This window comes from Hemiscyllium ocellatum, chromosome 30, assembly GCF_020745735.1.
Source record: "Hemiscyllium ocellatum isolate sHemOce1 chromosome 30, sHemOce1.pat.X.cur, whole genome shotgun sequence".
Lineage (NCBI taxonomy): Eukaryota > Metazoa > Chordata > Chondrichthyes > Orectolobiformes > Hemiscylliidae > Hemiscyllium > Hemiscyllium ocellatum.
The window spans coordinates 25,074,477-25,099,305 of NC_083430.1; the positions used below are offsets into that span (position 1 = coordinate 25,074,477).

A 24,829-nucleotide genomic window follows, 5' to 3' on the forward strand; every position below is an offset into this window, starting at 1 on the left:
TAATTTAATCCCAAGTTGCTCATATTTCCTCAGCAGAATCTCTTTCCATCTATATCATAGGTACTATAGAGACACAACGCCTCCCACTCATACTCCTCTGCAGCCCAGATGAGATATCCTGAATCTGGGCACCAGGCGGGTAACACAGCCTTTGGGATTCTCTATGCTGGCCACAAAGGACAGTGTCTATTTCCCTGACTAAACTATTCCTGATTACAACTACATTTCATTTTTTTCCCCACTCCTGAATGGGTCCCTGTACACAGTGCTATGGTCAGTTTGCACATTGTTCCTACAGCCCCTGGTCTCATCACACAGGGAGCAAGTCTATCAAACCTGTTAGACAAGCTCAAGGGTTGAGGCTCCTTCAGCACTGAAAATGTGTTGCTGGAAAAGCGCAGCAGGTCAGGCAGCATCCAAAGAGCAGGAGAATCGACATTTCGGGCATTAGCCCTACTTCAGGAAAGAAGCCCTCCTTCAGCACTACCTCCTGGATCTCTCTATCTGCATGAGGCTGAAATGGAACACAAAAAAATTCAAAAGCAACCCCTTTAAAAAAACTAAAATAGGCTTTGCAAGCAAAAACATTAAAAATAAACAAAAAAAACTGTTTCCTCCACATCATAAAAGCTACATGTGGCTTGGAATCCCGTGAACGTCCTCCATTCATTTTAAACAAACATATTCACTTTCCACCCCACCAGCATCCACAGCCAAAGGACCACAAGCCACCATTTTTGCCACATACATTGGGATGCCACCACCAGGTATTTCCCTCCCCTTGTTTGTCAGCATTTCACGGGGATTGCTCACTCTAGGACACTCGACTCCACTCCATCATTCCCAACATCTTCCCTGAAATCACTGAAGATGCAATACCTGCCCATTTACATCCTCCCTTGTCTCTCTTCCCAGAGTCCAGACACACCTTCCAGGTGTGCTTTAGTCAATCTAGTTGACTTTATTCGTTGCTCACAATTTTGCCTCCCCATTGCAGTGGAGACCACACGCTGACTGCATGACTGCTATGCGGAACACCTATGTTCTGTATGCAAAAACAACCACGAGCTTCCAATTGCCTGCCACTTTAACACACCACTGTGTTCCCTGGCCAAGATCTCTGTCTCAGGCTCGCTACAGAACTCCAGTGAAGCTCAGCACAAATTGGAAGAATAACACCTCACTTTTCACTTGGGGATCCTGCAGCCTTTAGGATTCAATATCAAGTTCAACAATTTTAGAACCTGAACAGCTTCTTGTGTCCTTTAATCGACTCCCACACCTCAGGCCCTTTCATGAGGTGGACTATTTTCAGCACAGCCAACCCATTTTCACCTTTGTATGGTCCCTATTGTCAGGTTTTTTTTCTCCCCAGCAGACTATCATCCATCCCTTTGTCATTCTCTCTCCCTGGGCTCTATCTCTGCCTAATTGCTACTCATTACTCCACACCACATCTTCAGCATATATGTTACTTTCTCTTGCTACGATCAGTTCTGAAGGAACATCACTGGACTCCCCACTCACTTCCATCCAAGGCCCCAAATGATCTTTTCACATCAGGAACAGATTTTCCTGCACATCCAAACATTTCATCCACTGTGTCTGTTGCTCTGGATGTGGTTTCCTCTACATTGGGGAGACAGGACAGCAACTTGCAGAATGTTTCAGGGAACATCTCTGGGGAACACACACCAAACAACCCCACTGCCCTGTGGCTGACCACTTCAACTGATTCCTGATGATGGGATTATGCCGAAACATCGAGTCTCCTGCTCTTTGGATGCTGCCTGACCTGCTGTGCTTTTCCAGCACCACACTCTTAGCCCCCATTTTAACTCCCCCTCCCATTCTGCCAAAGACTTGGAAGTCCTGGGCCACCTGACACCTGGAGGAAGAACACCACATCTTCTGCCTCGAGACCCTCCAACCACACAGCTTCAACATTGATTTCACCAGTTTCCTTATCTCCCCTCCCCACACCTCATCCCAGATCCAACCCTCCAAATCATTATTGCCCTGTCCTTCTTCCTTCCCATCTATCCACTCCACCCTCCCTCATGACCTATCACTGTCACTCTCTACCTGTCTCTACCTATACTCTTCTAGGAGAAAGTGAGGACTGCAGATGCTGGAGATCAGAGCTGAAAATGTGTTGCTGGAAAGGTGCAGCAGGTCAGGCAGCATCCAAGGAGCAGGAGAATCGACGTTTCGGGCATGAGCCCTTCTTCAGGAAGGGCTCATGCCCGAAACGTCGATTCTCCTGCTCCTTGGATGCTGCCTGACCTGCTGCGCCTTTCCAGCAACACATTTTCAGTTCTACCTATACTCTTCCCAGTTACCTTCCCTCCATCCTATTTATCACCCCCCCCCCCCCCACCACCATTCCTGACGAAGGGCTCGTGCCTTAAATGTTCACTCTCCTCCTCGGACACAGCCTAACCAGCTATGCCTTTCCGGGGTCATATTTTTCAACTCTTTCTCTCTGCAGGTGCTGCCATACCTGCTAAGTTTCTCCAGCAATTTGTTTTTGTCACATTATTACACATCTGGGGCAGGACGGATTTTCACTCAGATCTTCACCTGACCTTCTGTTCCAGAGAATCTACCACAACAGGCCTGTAATCCTCCTCTCTGTTCTTTTAAATGTCAAGCTAACAGACGTTTATCAGACCCTCATAGAGCACTGCAACAGAAACACCACTAAATCATTAACAAAGACTTACAAAAGGTGAATGGAAACTTATCAAAAAAAAATTGTCTGGGATAATGATATACTCCAGCACCTGCAGTGCCCACCAGTATCTAATGTTACTGGGTCTTTGGGCCCATTTAATTAGCAGTGATGAGGATAAATCACTCCTGAGTTCTAATAATGAGGCACTTGATTTACATAATATGTAGCTTATTGTATGATACATTGAGTTACTTTGACCAGTTAGACATAATTATAAAGACTTATTAAAAGCCAGTGATGACACATCTGGACCAATTGAGAGATCATGTTTAATTGTTTTTCTCATCCCAAAAAGGAGCTTGATGCAGCTTCAACGTCAACTCTTTCAGAACCATCACGTTGTACATTACCTTACATAACTGGAGAAGGACACTTTAAGAAAGAGAAGCATGCAAACTGGAAGATATTGTTATTACATGACTGCATAACCTAGCAAAGACGTTAGTGAAAGCTGAAAAGGAGCCCCTGAAAATAAAATATAAACATAGTCCAAGAAAGTCTCAATACAGGAAGTTCCAAAACAAAGTAATCTCAGATACAAGCATTCATTGAAAGTACCCCAAAACATTGAGTCAAATTTAATCAATGTGCCATCTGTGTAATCACCTTCTCAACACAGTTTTTAAATCCATCCGCTTGGCACCGTCAAATCCTTTGATTGATACTTATAAAAGGAAGCAATAAGCTGCTTTGAATGACATTCTCAATTAAATTGATAACTTTTCTCGATTATGAAACTCCTTCCAGTTTCACTGTCCAACCATCTTCTGAGGGGAGAGCGAACATGGAAACAGAGGACAGAAATACAAGAATGCCTTTTGGTGAAGAAGCCTTCCATTTCAGGGGCGTTGGGATTCCCAGCATTGTCACCTAGAGAGATGACATAAGGATATGAAACACGAAAACCAACAATACACCAAGCCTGTTGTTTCCTCAGACCAGGTACAATTCGTTTGGTACAAGTTATCTTACCCAGCATTAACAAGTTGAATTCAGGCCCAGGAGTGGGGGTACAAAATGGTGCTAATCACCAGAGTCCATACTTTCAGATGGAGCCAAGTCTCAGGCAACAACACCTCTTGCTTACAAACAAATACACGTGGCCTTAATAAAATCAAAAATCAGCCAGGCTGCATTCTTGGTGTTGTGGTTTGCACCTGGTCTTGGCTGTTCTCCCATACAGGGACCACCCTGCAAAAGGTTTCCAAATGCTGTTTTCAGAGCACGTTCTTCCTCATGGCCAAAGAAATATTTTAACCTGAGCGTAGTGGAATGAAGATAAGGAGGGTGTGTGAGACTTTACATTTCTTATTTCCCTGTATGATTTTTCCCAGATTCTGGACATGATTTAACATTGTTTTAGTTGCATTCATACAGGACAGGTAATTACTCCTCTGCCCTCAGTTTAACATAAAACTGTTCTCCCTCACTGACTGAATGCTGCACACTTGAAGGATATGAGCGGATGAAGAAGCAAGAATAAGGGACCATGAAACAGGAGAAGCACCATGGCCATGCTTGAATTGGAAATCTGTTCCATGAATAGATCTATGAAACCTTATTCATCTGTAATGATTGCACTGCAAAACTGTACTAAGCATAAAAATGTTGGAAGAATTAGAAGTGGAGGCAGAAAGGAATTTGTTGAATTACTGAAACCTGGTTAAAGCAATGCGAATGAACATGGAAGAAAAAAGTGCTTTACATGACCTTTGGATATCTTCAAGTGCTTTTTACAACCAATGATTTTTTTAAAAAAGGTGTACTTACTCCTGTAAAGTGGGAAATACAGCAGCCAAGTTACAATCAGCAATTCTCATTAACCAGTATGATGATGCTGAGATAATTTATTTTTTGTTTGAGAGGTATATATTGGATAGGACTTTGACAATTACTCTTATTCAAAATCATTGGGGAATGAGACACCTGATGATATAATGCTCCCTCAGCATTGCTGCTGAAGTGTTCACCTTGTATTTAATGCTCAAAACTTGGGGTGGGATTTGAAACTGCAGCCTTGTGTTTCAGAGGCAAGTGTGGTACCAAGTAAATCACAGCTGATCTTCGGGTTTGTTTATGCAGGCTTTAGAGATCTTAGAGAAGAAAAGAAGATCTATGGAATAATGTATGCAACCAGGAAGCTGACAGAGATGAAAGAACTGGAAGTTAGCATTTTTTTCGGGGTGGATCTGGAAAACAGGAATAATGATACAAGGCACCCATAATAAAATGGAAGTGAAATGGAAATACCATGGCTGCTCTCATTAGAGAGAGGGATAAACTAGTGGTGACTTTATACAAAGGGTCAACACACCTCAAGCAAGCTGCAATGCCTTCATGGTGACCTCAACTAGCATAGGAATTGAACCCATACTGTTGATATTATAGAGGCACAGCAAGGAAACAGACCCTTTGGTCCAACTCGTCCATGCCAACCAGATATCCTTACCTAATCTAGTCCTATTTGCCAGCACTTGGCCCATATCACTCTAAACCCTTCCCATTCATATACCCATCCAGATGCTTTTCAAACATTGTAATTGTACCAGCCTCCACCACTTCCTTTGGCAGCTCATTCCATACACACACCACCCTCTGCATGAAAACATTGCCCCTAAGGTCCTTTTAAATTTCTCACCTCTCACCCTGAACCTATGCCCTCTAGTTCTGGACTTCAGCATCCCAGAGAAAAGACCTTGTCTATTCACCCAATTCATGCCTCTCATGATTTTATAAACCTCTATAAAGTCACCTCTCAACCTCTGACACTCCAGGGAAAACAGCCACAGCCTATTGAACTTTTCCCTGTAGCTCAAGTCCTCCAACCCTGGCAACACCCTTGCGAATCTTTTCTGAACCCTTTCAAGTTTCGCAACACGCTTCTGATAGAAGGGAGACCAGAATTGCACACGATATTCCAAAGGTGGCCCAACCAATGTCCTATACAGCCGCAACATGACCTCCCAACTCCTGTACTCACTGCTCTGTTCAATAAAGGAAAGCATACCAAATGCCTTCTTCACTATCCTATCTACCTAAGACTCCGCTTTCAAGGAATTCTGAACCTGCACTCCAAGGCTTCTTTGTTCAGCAACACTTCTCAGGATATTCCCATTAAGTGTATAAGTCCTGCTCTGATTTGCCTTTCCAAAATGCAGCACCTTACATTTATCTAAATTAAACTCCATCTGCCACTCCTCAGCCCATTGGTCCATCTGACCAAGATCCCATTGTACTCTGAGGTAACCTTCTTCGCTGTTCACTACACCTCCAATTTTGGTGTCATCTGCAAACTTACTAACTAGACCGCCTATATTCACATTCATATCATTTATATAACTGCATTGTAGCCCACCATCCAGCCAACTGAGCTGACCGTGCCTCCAATAAAATGGAGGTGGATGTACTGTCTCAAGAGGTCATAAAGATTAGTAATATAGCCTTTGTTGTGACGATAGCAGATTTTAATCTTCCTAACAAAGATGGAACTTGAATGAAAAGGGATGTCACAGAAAGTATCAGGAAATAGAAATATGTCTATAATTCGGAAATATACAGAAATGGAATAAGGAAAAATGCAAAAGAACTAGAAAATCAAACAATTAAAGGATAAGAAACAGAAAACAGTAGATGAATAGAAAAGAAAATACAATAGGCGATAGCAAACTATTCTTTAACCCTCTCTTTCTCTGACATAATTAAACAAATACTGGATCAGACAACAACAGCGGAAGGTAGGCATTTTGACTGAGGACAGCGGTAGCAAAATAATTAAACTATTCCTTTACAGTTTTTATTGCCAGTGGAAGATGGGTTTGAGGTATGGGCTAGGAAGCAGGGATAAAGCAAAGAGATATCCCTGCAGAAAATAATTAGGAGGGAGATTTCAGGCTGGAATACTCATAGTCTCAGAAGTGAAGGTAAAAACATTACTTTAAAAATTCTTAAAGTAAAATAAACTAAATATTTTGGTAGTTATAACAAATGTGCAAATTCCAAAAGGCATGCAATCAGTTAACAAAATATTAGAAAGCTGGAGTTAACAGCAACAGGTATTTATATATAATATATGGCCTCAAGGTGTTTCACAAGAGCATAATGAGGCAAGATTTCATGAGTCACTTAAGGATATGATGAGAGATGATTGAAAGCTTGACTAAAGATGAAGGTTTTAAGAATCGTGATCAAGGAGAAAAAAAGCGTTAGAGAAATGGAGAGGTTTAGGAAGGGTATTTCAGAGGTTAGGGTCTTGAAGCTGAATTTACAGCCACCAATAGTGATGTAATTAATATTGGGGATATTAAAGAGGCCAAAATTGGAGGAGTGAGATATTTTAGTTACGGGACTGATGGAGATGGAAAATATGAAAGCAAAGTTTTAATAGTCAAGGTGTTTCTTAACCAAGGGTCATTATAGAAACATTGGATGGCGGATGGAATGTAATGTAATCACCGTTCGCTATAAGCTGTTGCCATCAACCAACGATTGAGACACTGAATAATTAGTGTGCCCAACGGCCTTCTGTCTGCAGTAAACAACTGAAATAACTTAGAAATAAGATTGACACCTCATCAAATTCTGTAGACTATTTCTAATGAACTGTGTTTCCTTAATATTTACTTCTCCACCCACAACACCTATGTTTGTCTGAATGGCGTGCATAGAATTTTAAGAATGAGTTGGCCTAATACGTCCATAGGACTATCAATAGTCATGGATAGGACTGTTGTCCAGAACCAGTCTCAAGAGTGTAGCGCTGGAAAAGCACAGCAGGTCAGGCAGCATCTGAGGAGCAGGAGAATCGATGATTCGGGCATTCCAAATGAAGGGCTTATGCCCAGGACATCGATTCTCCTGCTCCTCAGATGCTGCTTGACCTGCTGTGCTTTTCCAGTGCCACACTCTCCAGCATCTGCAGTCCTCACTTTCTCCCTGTTGTCCAGAACCAATTTGGTTCCAAAGGAGAGAACTGTGAACAAGTCAAATGAAGGCTAGAAAGCACACACAGGAAGAGGGAAAGAAACAAATCTTAAGCACTTACTTTGGTGCTCGATGAGCTGATTGGAGATTCCAGTTTTAATGTATTATCAGTGGGCCACTTTATGAACATTGCATAAATGGACGATCCCTTACTAGTATACCTGGATGCAAAGGAACAACACAATAAGGTAAACGCTAAACTAAAAGCAGAGGCAGAAAAAAAAAATTTTGAAAAAAGCAAAGTTGCCACGTTTTAATATTTCTGCAAGTGTGGCCTGTCATCTGGTTGATTTTTTATTATACAATTCACAAGAAACTACCCAGAAAATGATGTCAGAACTTTTTAAGTTGACATTTTTTTGTTTTGACTCTATTCTCACTATAAATTGGTTTCAATAAATTATTTAGAATTCTATTAGATTCAGCTTTACACAACCATACAATAACACTAAATATTTTTCAAAGTTACAGGCACTACTGAACTCAAAATGTTGTTTTTCAGATCTTTAATGACAGAGTCTCGTGGGAACATGACTTCTGAAACTGGGGCAGATACATCTGAACTTTGATACAATAGTGAGAAATGAAATCTTAGTGAATCCATTGATGTCACATCTCTTCCACCAAACTAGTGTTTTGCAATTGCATATAGATACAGCAACTACAGAACTCAATATTATCAAAGGTCATCATATAGGAAAATACAGGTCATTCTGGTGTAACAGGTTGCAAGTTTGCTCGCTGAGCTGGTGGATTTGTTCTCAGATGTTTCATTACCATGCTAACATTATCAGTGATCCTCTGGTGAAGCATTGGTGTTCTGTTCTGCTGCCTATCCTGGTAGCCACCAGGATACATGAGCACCATAAGCCACCAAAAGACATGACCAACTATCACTGGTATCCATACACACAAGTGAAGAGGGAGACCAGTTTGACTAGGACAATACATCCATCCTGAAACAGGCTAAACAAAGACGCTCACAGGAATTCCTCGAGGTCTGGCATTCAAACTGGAACTCCATTAACAAACATATAGATTTGGACCCAATTTACCAAGCTCTGAGAAACTGAACCAGAAATGATATCACCTACCACAACAAACCGAGACAGATAAATAGCAAGTGGGACAGAACACCTACTGATGATGTTATCTAGCATGGTGGTGAAACGTCTGAGAACAAATCCATCGGCTCAACGAGTAACCTGATCCACAACCTGAGCTGCAAACCTTCTCCAAAATCTCAATTCTGGTGTAACATGTGTTTGTCAACACAAATAAGTTATACTGCGATTGACGAATTGTGGGCGCTGTTTGGATAACGTGAACTTTCTACTGAATGGGTATAGTGATTTTCTGTCGCGATCTTCTACAACATGACTTTCTATGCTGGTTTTCCATAGAGTGATTTTATTTTGGCACGAGGAACACAACTGTCAGGTTATAGCACCACGCCCTGTAACAGGAATCACAATTGAAAGGTTTCCCTCTAAGGTTTTCCTTCTGTTTAATATCCACAATCTTAATGGCCCAGTTTGCATGTCAGCAAACTCAAAGACGTCCAAGTTATTTTCAGCTTCTTGCTTTGACTTTAAGCATAAACTAAGGTAACAGTGAAGCATGTGGAAATAGAGAGAAGGGAAGAAAAACAATTGTTTATGTTTAACTCTAACAGGCATTACCATACAGCTGTAGAGTTCTCCTTCTGAACTCGCCATGGTTTTGATGCATATATTGCTTCACCATTAACACTTAGCCATTGTCCCAGGCCTTCCAATCTTTCCTGGAAAATTACAGGGATAGTACCATCTTTGGTAGGACCAATATTAAGCAACAAGTTTCCTCCATAAGAGACTGTTGCCAGCAAAGTCTGTCAGAGAAAGAACAGTGATGAGATGAAATGATTGTGTGTAATGCAGTCAACAAGACAAGCTCCCATTTTAATCCATGGCCTCAAGCAACAGGCATGTACAATCTTTTTTTAAAACCGTTCCACAGCACCTAGCAAAGTCAGGGAAATTACTGTGTTACCGTTGTCTACATCATCTCATTTTCTGCTGTAACAATAAGTCTAATTTCACATAGTTATCTTGATATAAAAGAATGACAATAATTTCCCATCAATTTGCAAAATCCCTTAAACATTTGACATAAATCATGCCAAAACAAATGCATCTCTTACACTCTTTTCTGTCCCTAAATTAGAAGGGATTTTTATTACAGACACAAGTGCTGATATGGAGCATTAATGAGATATATATATATATATATATATATATATACCACATAGGCTTCACAGCTGCACACAACATCAACGTATGTTCAATGCAGGATGTACGTTGGCAATCAAAAGCACCATTCCCAAACTTCAGGAAGATACAGGCCAACTGTAACATCTTAGCACAGACTCAATAACAAACTGTGACCTTTCCTCTTGTTCAAATGGTTCAGATACTCAATAAGCTCACTCTTTGATGCACTTGTTGACAAGCCAAGATCGCACCAGAACTTCAATGCACCCTCACTTGACTTTATTATCATTCTAGTGATGTTCATAATTGATTAACAGAAGTACATACACTGATAATTGATGGCAAATCCATCACTTCACTCAGATGCATATTTCTACGATAACCCCATGATCTTCTGTCGATCGAGGTGCACATCTCCCATTTGTGGTTTTGTAGCTTAGTCGGGCTGTATTTGTCTGCGCAGTTGAAGAATCCACCATGTTTACAGGAACAGCCAGCTCCCCAACGGTCATTGGTTACAACTGTGTCCTAGCAACAAAGATAATAGAACAGATATCTACATAGCACCTTTCAAAAGCTTAGGGCATCATCAAGTGACTTCCATCCAGTGCAGTACCCTTGAGGTGTAATGATTGCTGAAATTTAAGGAAAATGGCAGCTAATTGGTGCACAGCAAGCTTCCCAAAACAGCAAGAAGATAACATTGAGATCGTCTGTCTTTTTAAGTAATGTCGATGGAGAGATCGAGTTAAGAATTTTAGATCATGACTTCTGCCCCACATTTTGAAAACAGCAGGTGCTGATTCTACTGTTCTCACTTACATGTCTTCCAGATGCACTTTGTCTCTCTACTTGTTTCATGACCATCTCTTTGTGCATGCACAATCATCTTTCATCATTTAATCTCTCCTGCCTTCTTCTACATAATCGGAAACTTTCCTTTATTGTATCTTTCTCCAGTCCTCCACCACCCAGTTTTCCCCCACCCCCTCCCCCCACATCCCATCATTTCCTTTATCTTGCATAAAAACTCAGTATTCTGACAAAGGGTAATTGGCTTGTGATGTTAATTTGGTTTCTTTCTCCACAGGTTTAAGGGCATGCGGAGGGTGGGAATGGAATCATCTGTTTGCACATCATAGTACTTTCTTTCTAAAATAGTGACCAGAGTTTACAGAGCTCACAGAAGAATGGAATGAAAAAAAAACATAGGTTGGCTTCATATCACTAAAATGTAAAATACCTGGGAAAGAAAATAAATGGATGCTGCAGAGACCGAAAGATACAACGTGAACATTTCTAATGTGGAGAAAACACCAAGTTAAAACAAAGGCACTGCACTAGACGACCAAGTTAGTACAGATATAAAGACAATCAAAAGAGATAAGAAGGGCACTTAGCTCAAGAGATCACTTCAAATGGACAATTCACTCAACATAATACAAATTTAGGAAGTCTCAGTTTATAACCCAGTTCACCCACAGCTGATCAAATTCAGCCACAAGGGACAGTGCTCACCTTACATTAATATTTGTCAGTGACCCATAATTTCAGCCAGGACTTGATGGGTTGGAGTTGAATATTTTACTTTTGTAACATGACTTCATTAAATGTACAGAAGATGGAGATTGTACTATACTTGGGAGAGGAATACTGGCCCTAGAATGGTCATGTTTAACGTAAGTAGTAGCCAAGAATTCCCAGATCCAGAAGCAAATACCTAATTTCAAAATGGCTGAACAATGCTATAAAAATGATGAATACAAAATTATTCTGTTATGAGGTGTTTGCACAATAATATTCCACAATCAAACATCTAGGATTTTAGTCAACGTGATACAACTTTTTCTAACTCTTCTCATTAGATCTACTACTCAGGACAGGTTCAAAATGAAGGCACACACACTGCCAACTTCAGTCCAATGAGGGGAGAACAAACGAAATAAGATAATGGGACAGAGCAGTGTTGATCAAAGGGGAAACAGGACAATTTTAAAGAAGACTGTCCCAAATATGCAGTGAAAATAATCAATAAATTCCATTAAATAATCCAGATTCCAAAGGTAATAACAAATTAAAATTAAAGTAAATTAGAATCCACCATAATGTTCTTGTGAATATTACAAAGTACCTTGACTGGGCTATCATTGTAAAGCCAGGCCAGAAATCCAGTGGAATTCCAGTAGGAATCTGGTGCTTCCCAGTCTCCATCTGACCAGATTATATCTGGTTTATACCTATCAGAAGAAGAAATTAAACAAAATTCCCAGTTATTTCCAGGGTGTAATTATGTGACCATACCAATTTATCAGCGACAAAAGCAGTCTTCTTTAAAACTGGCTCTGAGCATTAATTGCATCAGCAATTCAATCGTCCAAGTCCTTAACCAACTTTAAATGTAGTTTTTATATTTTGACTTAAAAGATGTACAAAAAACTTATTGTGTTTGTAATACAAGATTAGAGATTGGGGGTTTGTGTCATTGTTTCTTGTCTAACCTGAGCAGTAAAACTAACAAGAAAAAACCTCACATTAGTCAGAATCCTGTGAAATATTCTTGGACAAGCATGACATTTTGTACCTGAAATTATTCTGTTTTTTCAGTAGCAGTGATGCTTTCACCCACTAGTATCACATCGCATGCTTTACAGCAAAGTTTACTTAATGGGGGCAACATTGTGATCTTTCAATTGAGGTGATGCACTGAATAACTGTTGGCAATTTTAGAATGGATTCTGCCTGAAAAAACTGACCATAACTTAACATACCTTCTCACTCTCTGCTCACGATTTAAACAGATTTAAACAGATCATCACAGGATTTGAAGTACTTTTGGGTCTCCAGAGTGAAAACAGCGTAGTGAATTAAATATGTTTATAAGCACAAGGTATTGACATTCACAGCAACCTCAGTATCCATTGGGCTAGGTGCATGGACTTCCCACGGAGAATAGAAGATGAGGATATCACTACCATGTAATCAGACTGGATGAGTTTAAAGAAAACAAATAGGTAAGGGCTGGCGCTGATCTTGCAAGTACATGGACCTGTGGGTGGCAAATCCCATATAACGAGAAGTGAGTGTACAATGTGTTGGGATGTTGCAAAAATCATCATATTCCATTACCTCATGACTAGGTCATACAGTTCTGGCAATGTTTTATCCACAACAAATGTCTGGGTCTTGAATTTGTTCTTTTTGTCATACAAGTAAAGAGGATTAAACCACTCAAATAGAGAATGGTACACTCCATAATGTAAATTCCTGTTGCAAAAGAACAAGGTTGATATTAAATTTCAAAATGGACTATAACTTAATTTTCAAAACTTTTACATATTAGATAAAAGTATCTAACAGTGTGAAATTAACAGTGTAACAACTATATTAGGTATAAATAACCACACATTCAATCTTCTTATTCTTTGGACAAGGTAGGTAAGACACTAGGCATAAAAACAAAACTGGGGCTCACAGAGCATTTGAGAATCTATGAGATTGCAAATAATTCAGGTATAGGAGAACAAGAGACACAGCAATAAGGGAACACTAAGTTAGAGTTGTACCTCAGATGCATTTGCTGGAATTGTATTGAGGGAAAAGATAAAGGCTGAGAAGGACATTATATTGGAAGTAGTCAGTGATTGGGCTTTCAAGAGTCCTTTAATGACTTTCCTTGATCTAGCCAGACCATCAACCCCAGAAGTGCATTTCAAGACTTAGAATTAGCAAATAATAGCAATGAAACATTAACTTTTCCTAACAAGACGTCACCTATTTTTGCTCTAACTGATGACATATATCTATGTTTGCATTAATTTGCCACCTGAAGTTTCAGATGTTAAAAATGGAAATATTAAACTTTTGGTAAGTTCCATTTCTGGTCTCAATATCACTATGGAGATACTCCAGCTGAATTTAGAAAATGAAACAGTATGGAAGTGATATTGATTTTAGCAATTGATTTTATTGATTTTTTAAAAAAAATTTCTTTGACATTCAGTAAATATAGAAAATACCAACAAAACAATCATAAAGCCTTCTTAAGGACTTTTGAATATTAGATTAGATTCCTTACAATATGGAAACAGGCCCTTCGGCCCAACAAGTCCACACTGATCCTGTAAAGAGTAGCCCACCCAGACCCATTCCCCTATTTATCCCTGACTAATGCACCTATCACCTAACTTAGCATTGGCCAATTCACCTGGCCTGCACATCTTTGGATTGTGGGAGGAAACCACAGCATCCAGAGGGGACCCGTGCAGACACAGGGAAAATGTGCAAACTCCACACAGCCTGTCACTCAAGGCAGGAATCGAACCCAGGTCCCAACCCAGGCGCTGTGAGGCAGCAGTGCTAACCACTGAGTCACAGTGGTGCCCTAGCTGCAGGGGTTTCCCATACAGGGATGTTTGTACATATTTTGGTCACTAAGGCTTTATTTACAATTTTTGAATTAAAGTTTGGTGAAATTATTATTGAACAGACTGACCAGGGTTGGCACTATTCTGTTCATATTCTGTGTGTTTAGCTGGAGTTTTAACTGTCAATATGTATTCATGATATTGTAAATATCCTGCAATTTGCACAAATACATAAAATTAAATACAAACCGTTTTCGGACAGCGACTGCTAGATCACCCACCAAATCTCTATGTGGACCAGTATCAATGGAGTTCCAGTTCCAGGACACAGGCGATCCCCAGTTTGTGAATCCTTCATGGTGTTTGGTCGTCAGAACCACATACCTGGGAAAAAACAATCACCAACCAAAGGGAAAAAAATGCAGATGGAAATTGATACCAAAGTCCCTAACATTTTTTTTTAATTCATTCATAAAATGGTCAGTTGTCTCTTCCTGCTTATCCAGAGGGCAATTACAATGCTCTGGCTCTGGAGTCACATATAGGCCAGACCATTTTCTTTCTTAAAAATGATTATTGAGCCAGATTTTCCTTTCTTCCTGACAATTGACAACAGTTTCATAGTCATCGATAGACTCTTAATTCCAATTTTGTTGAATTAAATTTCACTTTCTGCCATGGTGGGATTCAAATGCAGGTCCCTAGAACATTACAAGGTTAATTAATAACCTTTGATTATACCACAGGGCCATCTTCAAATGGCAGCGAACAGGTCTAGATTATTTCAAAGCATAGTCAGCTTATGAGAAGCAGAGATCTTAAAAGAATACTTTCCACAGATTGATGCTTTACCTTCTATTCAAATTGTATGTTTGGCTTTTGACAGGTATGGTAAAAGATTTTCTTCTGACAAAATTTTCTCTCAGAGCGTTTGTGACATTTAGAAACAAGGAAAATGTCCAAAGGGGTTCTTTATAATGCTCAACAACAAATCTGCAGCAAGTATGGAGTAAATGAAAAGTTCTCATGTGATTTCAAAAGCTAGGTTGGTCACTGAAACTGAATTTGCAAACAGTTGCAATGAAGAGGACTATGCTCATAGAATGTACCACACCATCAATGAGGATATGAGAACAGATGACAATACTATTTGCCTACAATCTAATAAAGAATTAAAACAATTTTGCAATGTGTCACAAATATTTTCTGAGAAAATATCACAGATGTATGAACTTAGCAAAGAACATTGTGGGTATTGTGATAAGTCGCAAAGCTTTGATTGATAGAACACTTCATTTTAATGATATATAAAAATGATGGATAAACACACAATGTATTTACAAAGAAAATAATCCTATCCCCACAACAGGGGGCAGGAGAAAAGAAATTTGGATTGTCGGTCTGCCAGAGAGTAAGGAAGGTGAGCAGCCGCTGGAATTTATTGAGGACTGGTTGCCGAAATTCCTTAATTTGGAAGCTAGAATGAGAAGCTTGAAAATTGAGAGGGCACGCCGGGTCATGGTGCGGAGGTCAGGTCTGGGCCAACATCCTCGTCCTATCTTGGTAAGTTTTCATCACTGTAGAGAAAAGGAGCAAATCGTGGAAGCTGCTAGAATCCAGGGGAAGGATCTGAAGGCCCTAGTTTTCGAGGGCTCTAAGATCATGTTCTTCCAGGACTTCTCAGCGGCAGTGATCCGGAAAAGAAAATCCTATGACAGTGTCAAGAGAAGACTGAGAGAGCTTGGGATCCAGTACTCTCTGAGGTATCCAGCAGTGCTCGGATCACCTTAGATGGATCTGCACATCTTTTTGACACAAGAAACTTTGTGGACAAATTAACTTAATATGAACAATTTAGTATGTACAAATAGTAGTGTTGTTTGGGTGTGTCTCTGATTTTCCTCAAAAAGAAAAGACCATTCAGGGCTTTCTTTTCCTATTTTTTTTAAAATTGGTAATAATCTGGTCTAAACTATGTTCGGGGAAGATTGGGATTTGTACTTTCAATTCCTAAGTTAAGTCATACCAAAGGATGGGTGGGGTACTTCCCTTTATTTTCATTCAAAGTTTCTTTGTTCACATTGTGATTTCATGGTGTATTTTCTTTCTTTTCTGCTGGTGTATGCAGTGCAGCTCTAGCTGGGGAAGGGTGGGGGGGGGGGGGGGGGGGGGGGGGGGGGGGGGGGGGGGAGGAGATGGTAATGGTTGGGATGGCTAGATTCCTACTTACAGGCAGTTTATGCCCGGTTAAGGTAGTTAAATGCCCTGGCTGCAGTATTGGCAGCAGGATGGGAAGTTGGGTCTGGGATGTGTAGATGCCCCCTTTGGGCAGTGGGTGAATTCCTGTATTCAGTGCCACTGTGCTTTTTATGTTGGTTTGTTTTTTGCTTTTTTGTTGTATATAATCTTTGATGGCTTTGTAGGTTTGTTAACTGGAGTGGGTTTAGTTTATGTAGTTTTTATATTTGATGAATTTTCTGACATAACACTTGGCAATTTGTAATTTGAGTTCCTCCTCTCTAGAATCAAAATATTACTGCAGAAGGTTATGGCAATTTATTTGATTAAATGGTGTACCTGGTACATCAAGGGGAGTCATTCACCAATTAAGAGAAAGAAGGAATTCTCGAGTCTTAGAAAGGAAAAAGTGGATATTGCTTTATTATGGGGGACACACTTGGATCACTGATAGGGAGCTTTTGTAACTACAACAGAATGGTTTTGATCATTTAAGTATCATCATGGTTTACTTTTCATCTTTTAATACCAGAAGTTGGAGAGTGGCTATATTGGTTCAGAGGAATCTCCCATTTAAGTTACTCAAGTGCATTAAAGACATACACGGGAAGTTTGTAATTCTCAAAGTCCTGATAAATGAGGAAGAATACGGTGTTTTAAATGTCTATTGCCCTCAGGCCCATCCCTTCAAGGTTCTGGTAGATCCCTTCTCTAAATTGATCAGTCTCGAGTCCCCACATATCATTATAGGGGAAGATTTTAATTGTCTTATGGATCCCATGGTAGATAGGTTGCCCAAAGGCCCCCCGATACTGTCTGTACAAACTAAATAATTCATGGATCTGTGTATGGAGTTAGGATGGTGAATGTCTGGAGACATCTCCACCCTACAGACAGGGACTTTATGTTTTTTTCCAATCCACACAGATGTCACACCAGAATTGATTTTTTTTCTGACATGCATGGCAACCCTGGACTTGGTACGATTGGTAATATTACCATCTCCGATCACGCTCCAGTACACCTGTTGGTTAAGATTAAGGACACTGTAATGGGCAGGAGGCACTGGCAAATGGATCCCTTTATCCTTAAGGATAATAAGTTTGTGGAGTACTTCTCTAAGGAATTTAGGCTGTTCCTAGACATTAACTCAGGTGTGATTAGTAGCCCGTCTGTCCTTTGGGAAACTGCTAAGGCCTATGCCAGGGGGTTAGTTATTTCCTACTATGCCAGTAGGAAGCAGCAAAAGGGTAAGCAGCAATGTCTCCTCGAAGGACGGTTGAAAGCAGCCAAGAAGGCTTACTTTGTCAAGCCCTCGTTGGCCAAGCTACAGAGGATTACGGCGCTGCGGTCTGCATTAAATTCCGTGCTCACACAGACAACAAAGAAGGAGCTTACTTTCACAAAACAAAGGTTATATGAGCATGGTGACAAGCCAGGCAAGTACCTAGCATATCTTGCCAGGAAAAGGAGTGTCCCTCAAGCCATTACATTGATTAGGCAAGGGTCTGGGAACCTAACATGTGATTCCAAAAAGATTAATGCGGTGTTCCAGAGATTTTACTCTGAATTATACCAATCTGAGGGTTGTGAGAAGGAGCAGGCCAAGATGGAGTCCTTTTTCAAGGATTTAGAGCTGCTGGGTGTGACCCCCGAACAAGAGTCCTTTCTCAATATCCCCTTATCAGAGCAAGAGGTGCAGGAGGCAGTGAAGCAGCTTCAGAATGGAAAGACACCCGGTCCTATTGGACTTCCCAGCAAATTCTATTAAAAATTTGTAAACATATTGTCAGACCCGATGCTTAACATGTTCAATGACTTGTACAGTCATGATTGTCTCCTGCCATCTCTAAGAGAGGCCAATATTTAACTTATTCTTAAAAAAGGGAAGGTTCTGGAGAACTGTGCTTCTTACAGGCCTGTTTCACTCTTAAATGTGGACTTTAAAATCCTCTCCAAAACTCTTGCATTAAACCTGGTGATTGTGTTACCTTCTATTGATAAGAGCACCAGACGGGCTTCATAAAAGGCCGCAGATCCTCCAATAATATTAGAAGGCTGCTTAATGTAATTTAAGCATGTCAACAACGTTCAGCACAGGGATTGGTGATTTCTCTATATGCAGAGAAGGCATTTGACCGAGTTGAGTAGCCGTGTCTTTGGAGCGGTTTGGCTTGAGTGAAGCCTTTATAAGATGGGTAAAGGTTCTCTACAGTAACCCTCTCACTGCAGTCATTACCAATGGATTAAGCAATTTTAGCATTTTTAGGGGCAGCAGGCAGGGCTGTCCCTTTTCACTGCTGCTTTTTCCATTGGTGATTGAACAGTTGACAGAGGCCATTTGTAGGGATCCCAATATATTACCTCCACAAGTGGGGTCAAAATTACATAAGATTTTATTGTTTACGGACGAAGTCCTCATTTTTTTGTCAAATCCAGCAGTTTCGGTGCATCACCTGATACAATGTATCAGCTCATTTGGCAACTTTTCGGGTACACGATTAAGTTTGCAAAATCAAAGGCTATGCCTATGGGTGGTCTTACAAAAGTGGTAGGTCTTGAGGGTGAATTTTGATTCCCATTTAAGTGGTCACAGGGGGGGTTTCTGTATTTGGGCATATTCATTACTCCAGTTCTTGATTGATTGTTTAAAGCTAATTTTGTTCAATTATTCAACAAAATCAAACAAGACCTTCAAAGATGGGAGGCGCTTCCAGTCTCATGGTTAGGTCGGATAGAACTTATTAAGATGAATATACTCCCCCGTTTGTTGTTCCCTATACCCCCTGATTTTCAATAAGCAAACGCTCAGGAGACTGAAAGGCTGGTTCCTTTATTTGGTATTGTAAGTGGCCCTTATTAAATTAGTTAAGCTGCAATTGCCTCACAGACTAGGGGGGGGGGGTGGGGGGTGTGGATCTCCCAGACATTAGAAACTATCAACTGAGCTTGCTTTTATCTTATGTGAGTGATTGGGCTTGTGGGAACCCTTTTTCAATATGGTTAGATATCGAAACCTCTCAGGCAGGGTGCCCCCTTTCTAGCTTGCTGTTTTTGGACAAAATGAGGACAGTTAAGGAAGATTGCCATAACCCAATAGTTATTAATAATGTTAAAGCACGGAGGGCAATTCAGAAGAGGAAAGGCAATATTGGCAACACATCCGTTTTTACACCTGTACTGGGTATGCCAGGTTTTCAAATGGGGATGATGGATTTAGGATTCAAACATTGGGGAGCTAGGGGTGTGTCTTGCATGGGTGATTTATTTGAGGGAGACGCAATGATATCCTATGATCAGTTAGCACGGAAATACAAGCTATCTAGCAGAGACCTCTTCCATATTTTTCAAGATAGGGATTTTATTCAAAAAAGACTACATTTTTGACTGATCCCTACAAATCCGACATAGAGATGAGGGTGCTCAGTGCTAAGAGTACACTTTCTGCCAGCACCTTAGTCATCAACTGGGGCGGGGGGCAGCCCCTCAGATGAGTTTGATCGATTCTGCAGGGTATGGGAGAGCGAGCTAGGCGTTGAGGTCTCCTCAAAAGCATGGGAAGATATTTGGGAAAACGGAAGAAAGATATCAATTTGCAATAGGACACATGCTTTACAGTTGGAGATTCTCCACAGAGGATCCACTTGGCTCCGGATTGTTTGTCAAAATTTAAAGCGGGGGTATCTTCAACACGTCCCAAGTGTAAAGTTGATTTATACTTCTTACCGATTATCTCTGGCACTATGATAAGCTTCAAACATACTGGAGCATTGTGGCGGGTGCAGTGGGGGTGGGGATATTGGGTGTTAAGAGTGGAGAAGGACCTGCTACGTCTTCTTCTTGGCCTGCCCAGTGTGTTCCTTGTAGATGCGCATAAGAAAAAAAACTTTTCAACATCCTCACTTTCTACATAAGAAAGAATACCCTGTTAGGTTGGGTATCCGAAAATCCCCTGGGCCTGTTGGGTTGGTGTAAGATTGTTATGCAGCATATCCCCTTCGATTTTCTCACAAGAATGGTACAGCACAAAACTGAGAATTTCTATGAGACATGGCGGCCCTTTCTGGAATACCTGGACGCAGATTTGACCGCCACACTAATAAAGGCTTTCATATCACTATAATGAATGGGCGTTATGAGTCCAATATCCAGGGAGGGGGTGCTGCGAACATATGAATAGGTGAAAATTAATGCTCTTGATATTTGAGAGTTAGAGTTTTATTTGGCTGAGCTGAATTATTATTTATTAGTGTGTTGTTAGTTATTTATTTAGTTAAGTAGTTGGGTTTTATATATATATTATTTGTACATGAGGGCGATTTGGATTTTTAAATTTTTTTGGTGTTTTTCCTTTGTATTGTTTTGTATTTGTTGTAATATTTTAAATATATTTTTATTGAATTTTTTAAAAACAGATAGATAAAGTCTGATTGCCAAGGGGATTAAAGGTTACAGGGAGAAAACGCCAATTTGCTTTAGCTTTCACACCGCAGAAAGAAACTACGATGCCAGTGAAGAGAAACGGAATCGAAACGATGAATACAATTCAAAAACTGCAGACAACTGGGGCGATGTTGACTGGAAAAGACTTACATTTGTTGGTATCATGTGACCGTGTGTCACATTACTCAATGTCGTAATTCGAATGTCACATGACCTACAAAAGTTAACCTGGTGTTGTGTGATTTTTAATTCTGTCCACCCCAGCCCAACACTGGCACCTCCACATTATCATCGGCCAAAGTGGACGGGAGCACTGAAGTTGGCAGCAATAATGACCTTGCTGCTGTTGACCACATCCAGGGCAACTAAAAACAAAACTGCTGAGGGCGTTTCAACGCCTTCACAAGCACATTTTATTTGGTTTGAAGTTGTGATTAACATCGACAATTCTCTAAAACTCCCCCAGTTAACATTCGATTCCCCACATTCATAATGTTTTCGAAGTTCTTCATGTTGTACTGTACCTGGCTCCGGATTTCTGAATCACCTCTGCCCACTGATCCGGATCGAAGAACTCTGCGGTAAATGCTGGGGCGAACTGACTGTATTTGAACCCCTCTGGGTAGTTCTCCTTCATAAAGTTCACATACTCGGGCTGGTGCACACCTTCCCAGTTCCACCAGAACCACTCGCTCCCAAAACTGGGCACGGAAAAGACCCCCCAGTGTATGAATATTCCAAATTTACTCTCATCGTACCAAGGGGGCAAAGGTCTGCTGTCCAGACTCTTCCAGGTCGGCTGGTAGCGGCGACTGTGAGCAACCCCTGGCCATAAGATCCCTAAAACACAAATATAACTCACTAAAATCTGCAATCCCATCGTCTTCACGATAGACCTTCACCAAAGAAGCCTCACTTCTCTAATAAAGCGGAAATTGCCTCTCGCGTGATTTCACTCAATAAAAACTTCGCTTACAATACGGCTGTAATAAACATTAAGGTTTTATAGGTAGGTTCCTCTGGTCTATTTCCAGGCTCCCAGTATAACTATAAAGCACCCCCACTCTTTGTTAGCGATGCTTAGCGTCATTGAATGTTTGCAACGAATTATGATCATCAGACAGAAATTAGCCTTAAAGATGAAACGTCTTCGTCGGTGAGTGAAGACATCTTTCGAAGTATCATTTTCACCCAAGATACCATTTCTAGGCAACGCAGCGCTTTAATCAACCTAACGTTAACTGTGTTGCATGCTTCATAAGCCCCAAAATAGATACCCTCCAAATCCTTCCCCTTTCCAGTGGTTCTGGTGGAACTGGGAAGGTGTGCACCAGTAAAAAGTGAGGTCTGCAGATGCTGGAGATCAGAGCTGAAACTGTGTTACTAGTTAAAGCACAGCAGGTTAGGCAGCATCCAAGGAACAGGAAATTCGACGTTTCGGGCCAGAGCCCTTCATCAGGAATGAGGAGAGGGTGCCAGGCAGGCTAAGATAAAAGGTAGGGAGGAGGGACTTGAGGGAGGGGCGATGGAGATGTGATAGGTGGAAGGAGGTCAAGGTGAGGGTGATAGGCCGGAGTGGGGTGGGGGCGGAGAGGTCAGGAAGAGGATTGCAGGTTAGGAGGGCGGTGCTGAGTTCAAGGGAATCGACTGAGACAAGGTGGGGGGAGGGGAAATGAGGAAACTGGACAAATCTGAGTTCATCCCTTGTGGCTGGAGGGTTCCCAGGCGGAAGATGAGGCGCTCTTCCTCCAACCAGGCTGGAGGGTTCCCAGGCGGAAGATGAGGCGCTCTTCCTCCAACCGGCTGGAGGGTTCCCAGGCAGAAGATGAGGCGCTCTTCCTCCAACCGGCTGGAGGGTTCCCAGGTGGAAGATGAGGTGCTCTTCCTCCAACCGGCTGGAGGGTTCCCAGGCGGAAGATGAGGCACTCTTCCTCCAACCAAGGCTCTTCCTCCCACTTCCCGCTCCTCCGCCCTTGAGCCCCGCCCCTCCAACCGCCACCAAGACAGAACCCCACTGGTTCTCACCTACCACCCCACCAACCTCCGTATACAGCGTATCATCCGCCGTCATTTCCGCCAACTCCAAACGGACCCCACCACCAGAGATATAGTTCCCTCCCCTCCCCTATCAGCATTCCGCAAAGACCACTCCCTTCGTGACTCCCTCGTCAGGTCCACACCCCCCACCAACCCAACCTCCACTCCCGGCACCTTCCCCTGCAACCGCAGGAAATGCAAAACTTGCGCCCACACCTCCTCCCTTACTTCTCTCCAAGGCCCCAAGGGATCCTTCCATATCCGCCACAAATTCACCTGCACCTCCACACACATCATCTATTGCATCCGTTGCACCCAATGTGGCCTCCTCTATATTGGGGAGACAGGCCGCCTACTTGCAGAATGCTTCAGGGAACACCTCTGGGACGCCCAAACCAACCAACCCAACCACCCCGTGGCTCAACACTTTAACTCTCCCTCCCACTCCACCGAAGACATGCAGGTGCCTGGACTCCTCCATCGCAGAACATAACAACACAACGGTTGGAGGAAGAGCGCCTCATCTTCCGCCTGGGAACCCTCCAGCCACAAGAGATGAACTCAGATTTCTCCAGTTTCCTCATTTCCCCTCCCCCCACCTTGTCTCAGTCGATTCCCTTGAACTCAGCACCGCCCTCCTAACCTGCAATCCTCTTCCTGACCTCTCCGCCCCCACCCCACTCCGGCCTATCACCCTCACCTTGACCTCCTTCCACCTATCACATCTCCATCGCCCCTCCCCCAAGTCCCTCCTCCCTACCTTTTATCTTAGCCTGCCTGGCACCCTCTCCTCATTCCTGATGAAGGGCTCTGGCCCGAAACGTCGAATTTCCTGTTCCTTGGATGCTGCCTAACCTGCTGTGCTTTAACCAGCAACACATTTTCAGCAAGGTGTGCACCAGCCCGAGTATGTGAACTTTATGAAGGAGAACTACCCAGAGGGGTTCAAATACAGTCAGTTCGCCCCAGCATTTACCGCAGAGTTCTTCGATCCGGATCAGTGGGCAGAGGTGATTCAGAAATCCGGAGCCAGGTACAGTACAACATGAAGAACTTCGAAAACGTTATGAATGTGGGAATCGAATTTTATATCAATATATATTTTGAATAAGGATTTTTTTTCGCGGGTCTACTAGGAAGCTAGGAATGTTTGCATTTAAATTACGCCTACTTAATCTAACTGATGTCTCCTCACACTCAAAAGTCACCAACACACTATCAAGAGGGCAAAACCAAGTTTTCACGTGGATGACCACTTTCCATTTTTCCGTTGGGGGTCGGGGATTGTGGTGAACACGTTTTGGAAAGATAAAAAAAACTACCGTGAATTTCGGCAAAAGAAAAGCATTTGCAAAACACTAAACCGATAATTTAAATAAGTAATTATTAAAAATGGCCATTAAAAAACAGTAGAGGTGACTAACAAGACATTTTCGGTTCGCCTTTTCACTTCAGAAGCAGAATGCCAGAGACAGACTAGCCTCAAGTACTGATCACTGAGAAAGGGGTTTGAGAGCAGGATGGTGAAAAGAGGTTGGATTTAAGGTGTCCTTGAGCTGCACTTGTGAGGCATGAATGTTATTTATTAGCCAAAACGTGGATATTGTCCAAGTCTTATGAACATGGACTGCTTCAGGAATTGACCCTTGCAAGTGGTGCTGAATATTGGTCAAAATCTGTTGAATGTTGGGCAATCATCTGCAAACATGCTCATTTTTTACCTTACGGTGGAGGGATGGTGATTGATGAAGCAGCTAGAGATGGTTGGGCCTAGAACA

General features: G+C 41.7%; 1 protein-coding gene across 1 annotated transcript; it reads right to left on the reverse strand.

The window, feature by feature from the left end:
- Positions 1–2,986: 2,986 nt before the first annotated feature.
- Positions 2,987–21,962, reverse strand: LOC132829882 (tissue alpha-L-fucosidase-like). Its single transcript, XM_060847285.1, has 8 exons — positions 21,539–21,962; positions 14,583–14,717; positions 13,096–13,233; positions 12,101–12,206; positions 10,297–10,497; positions 9,400–9,587; positions 7,779–7,878; positions 2,987–3,607 (listed from the first exon to the last, which is right to left on the reverse strand). The coding sequence occupies exons 1-8, from the start codon at positions 21,892–21,894 to the stop codon at positions 3,467–3,469; spliced, it is 1,365 nt and encodes a 454-aa protein (XP_060703268.1). The 5' UTR covers positions 21,895–21,962; the 3' UTR covers positions 2,987–3,466.
- Between the last annotated feature and the right edge of the window lie 2,867 nt (positions 21,963–24,829).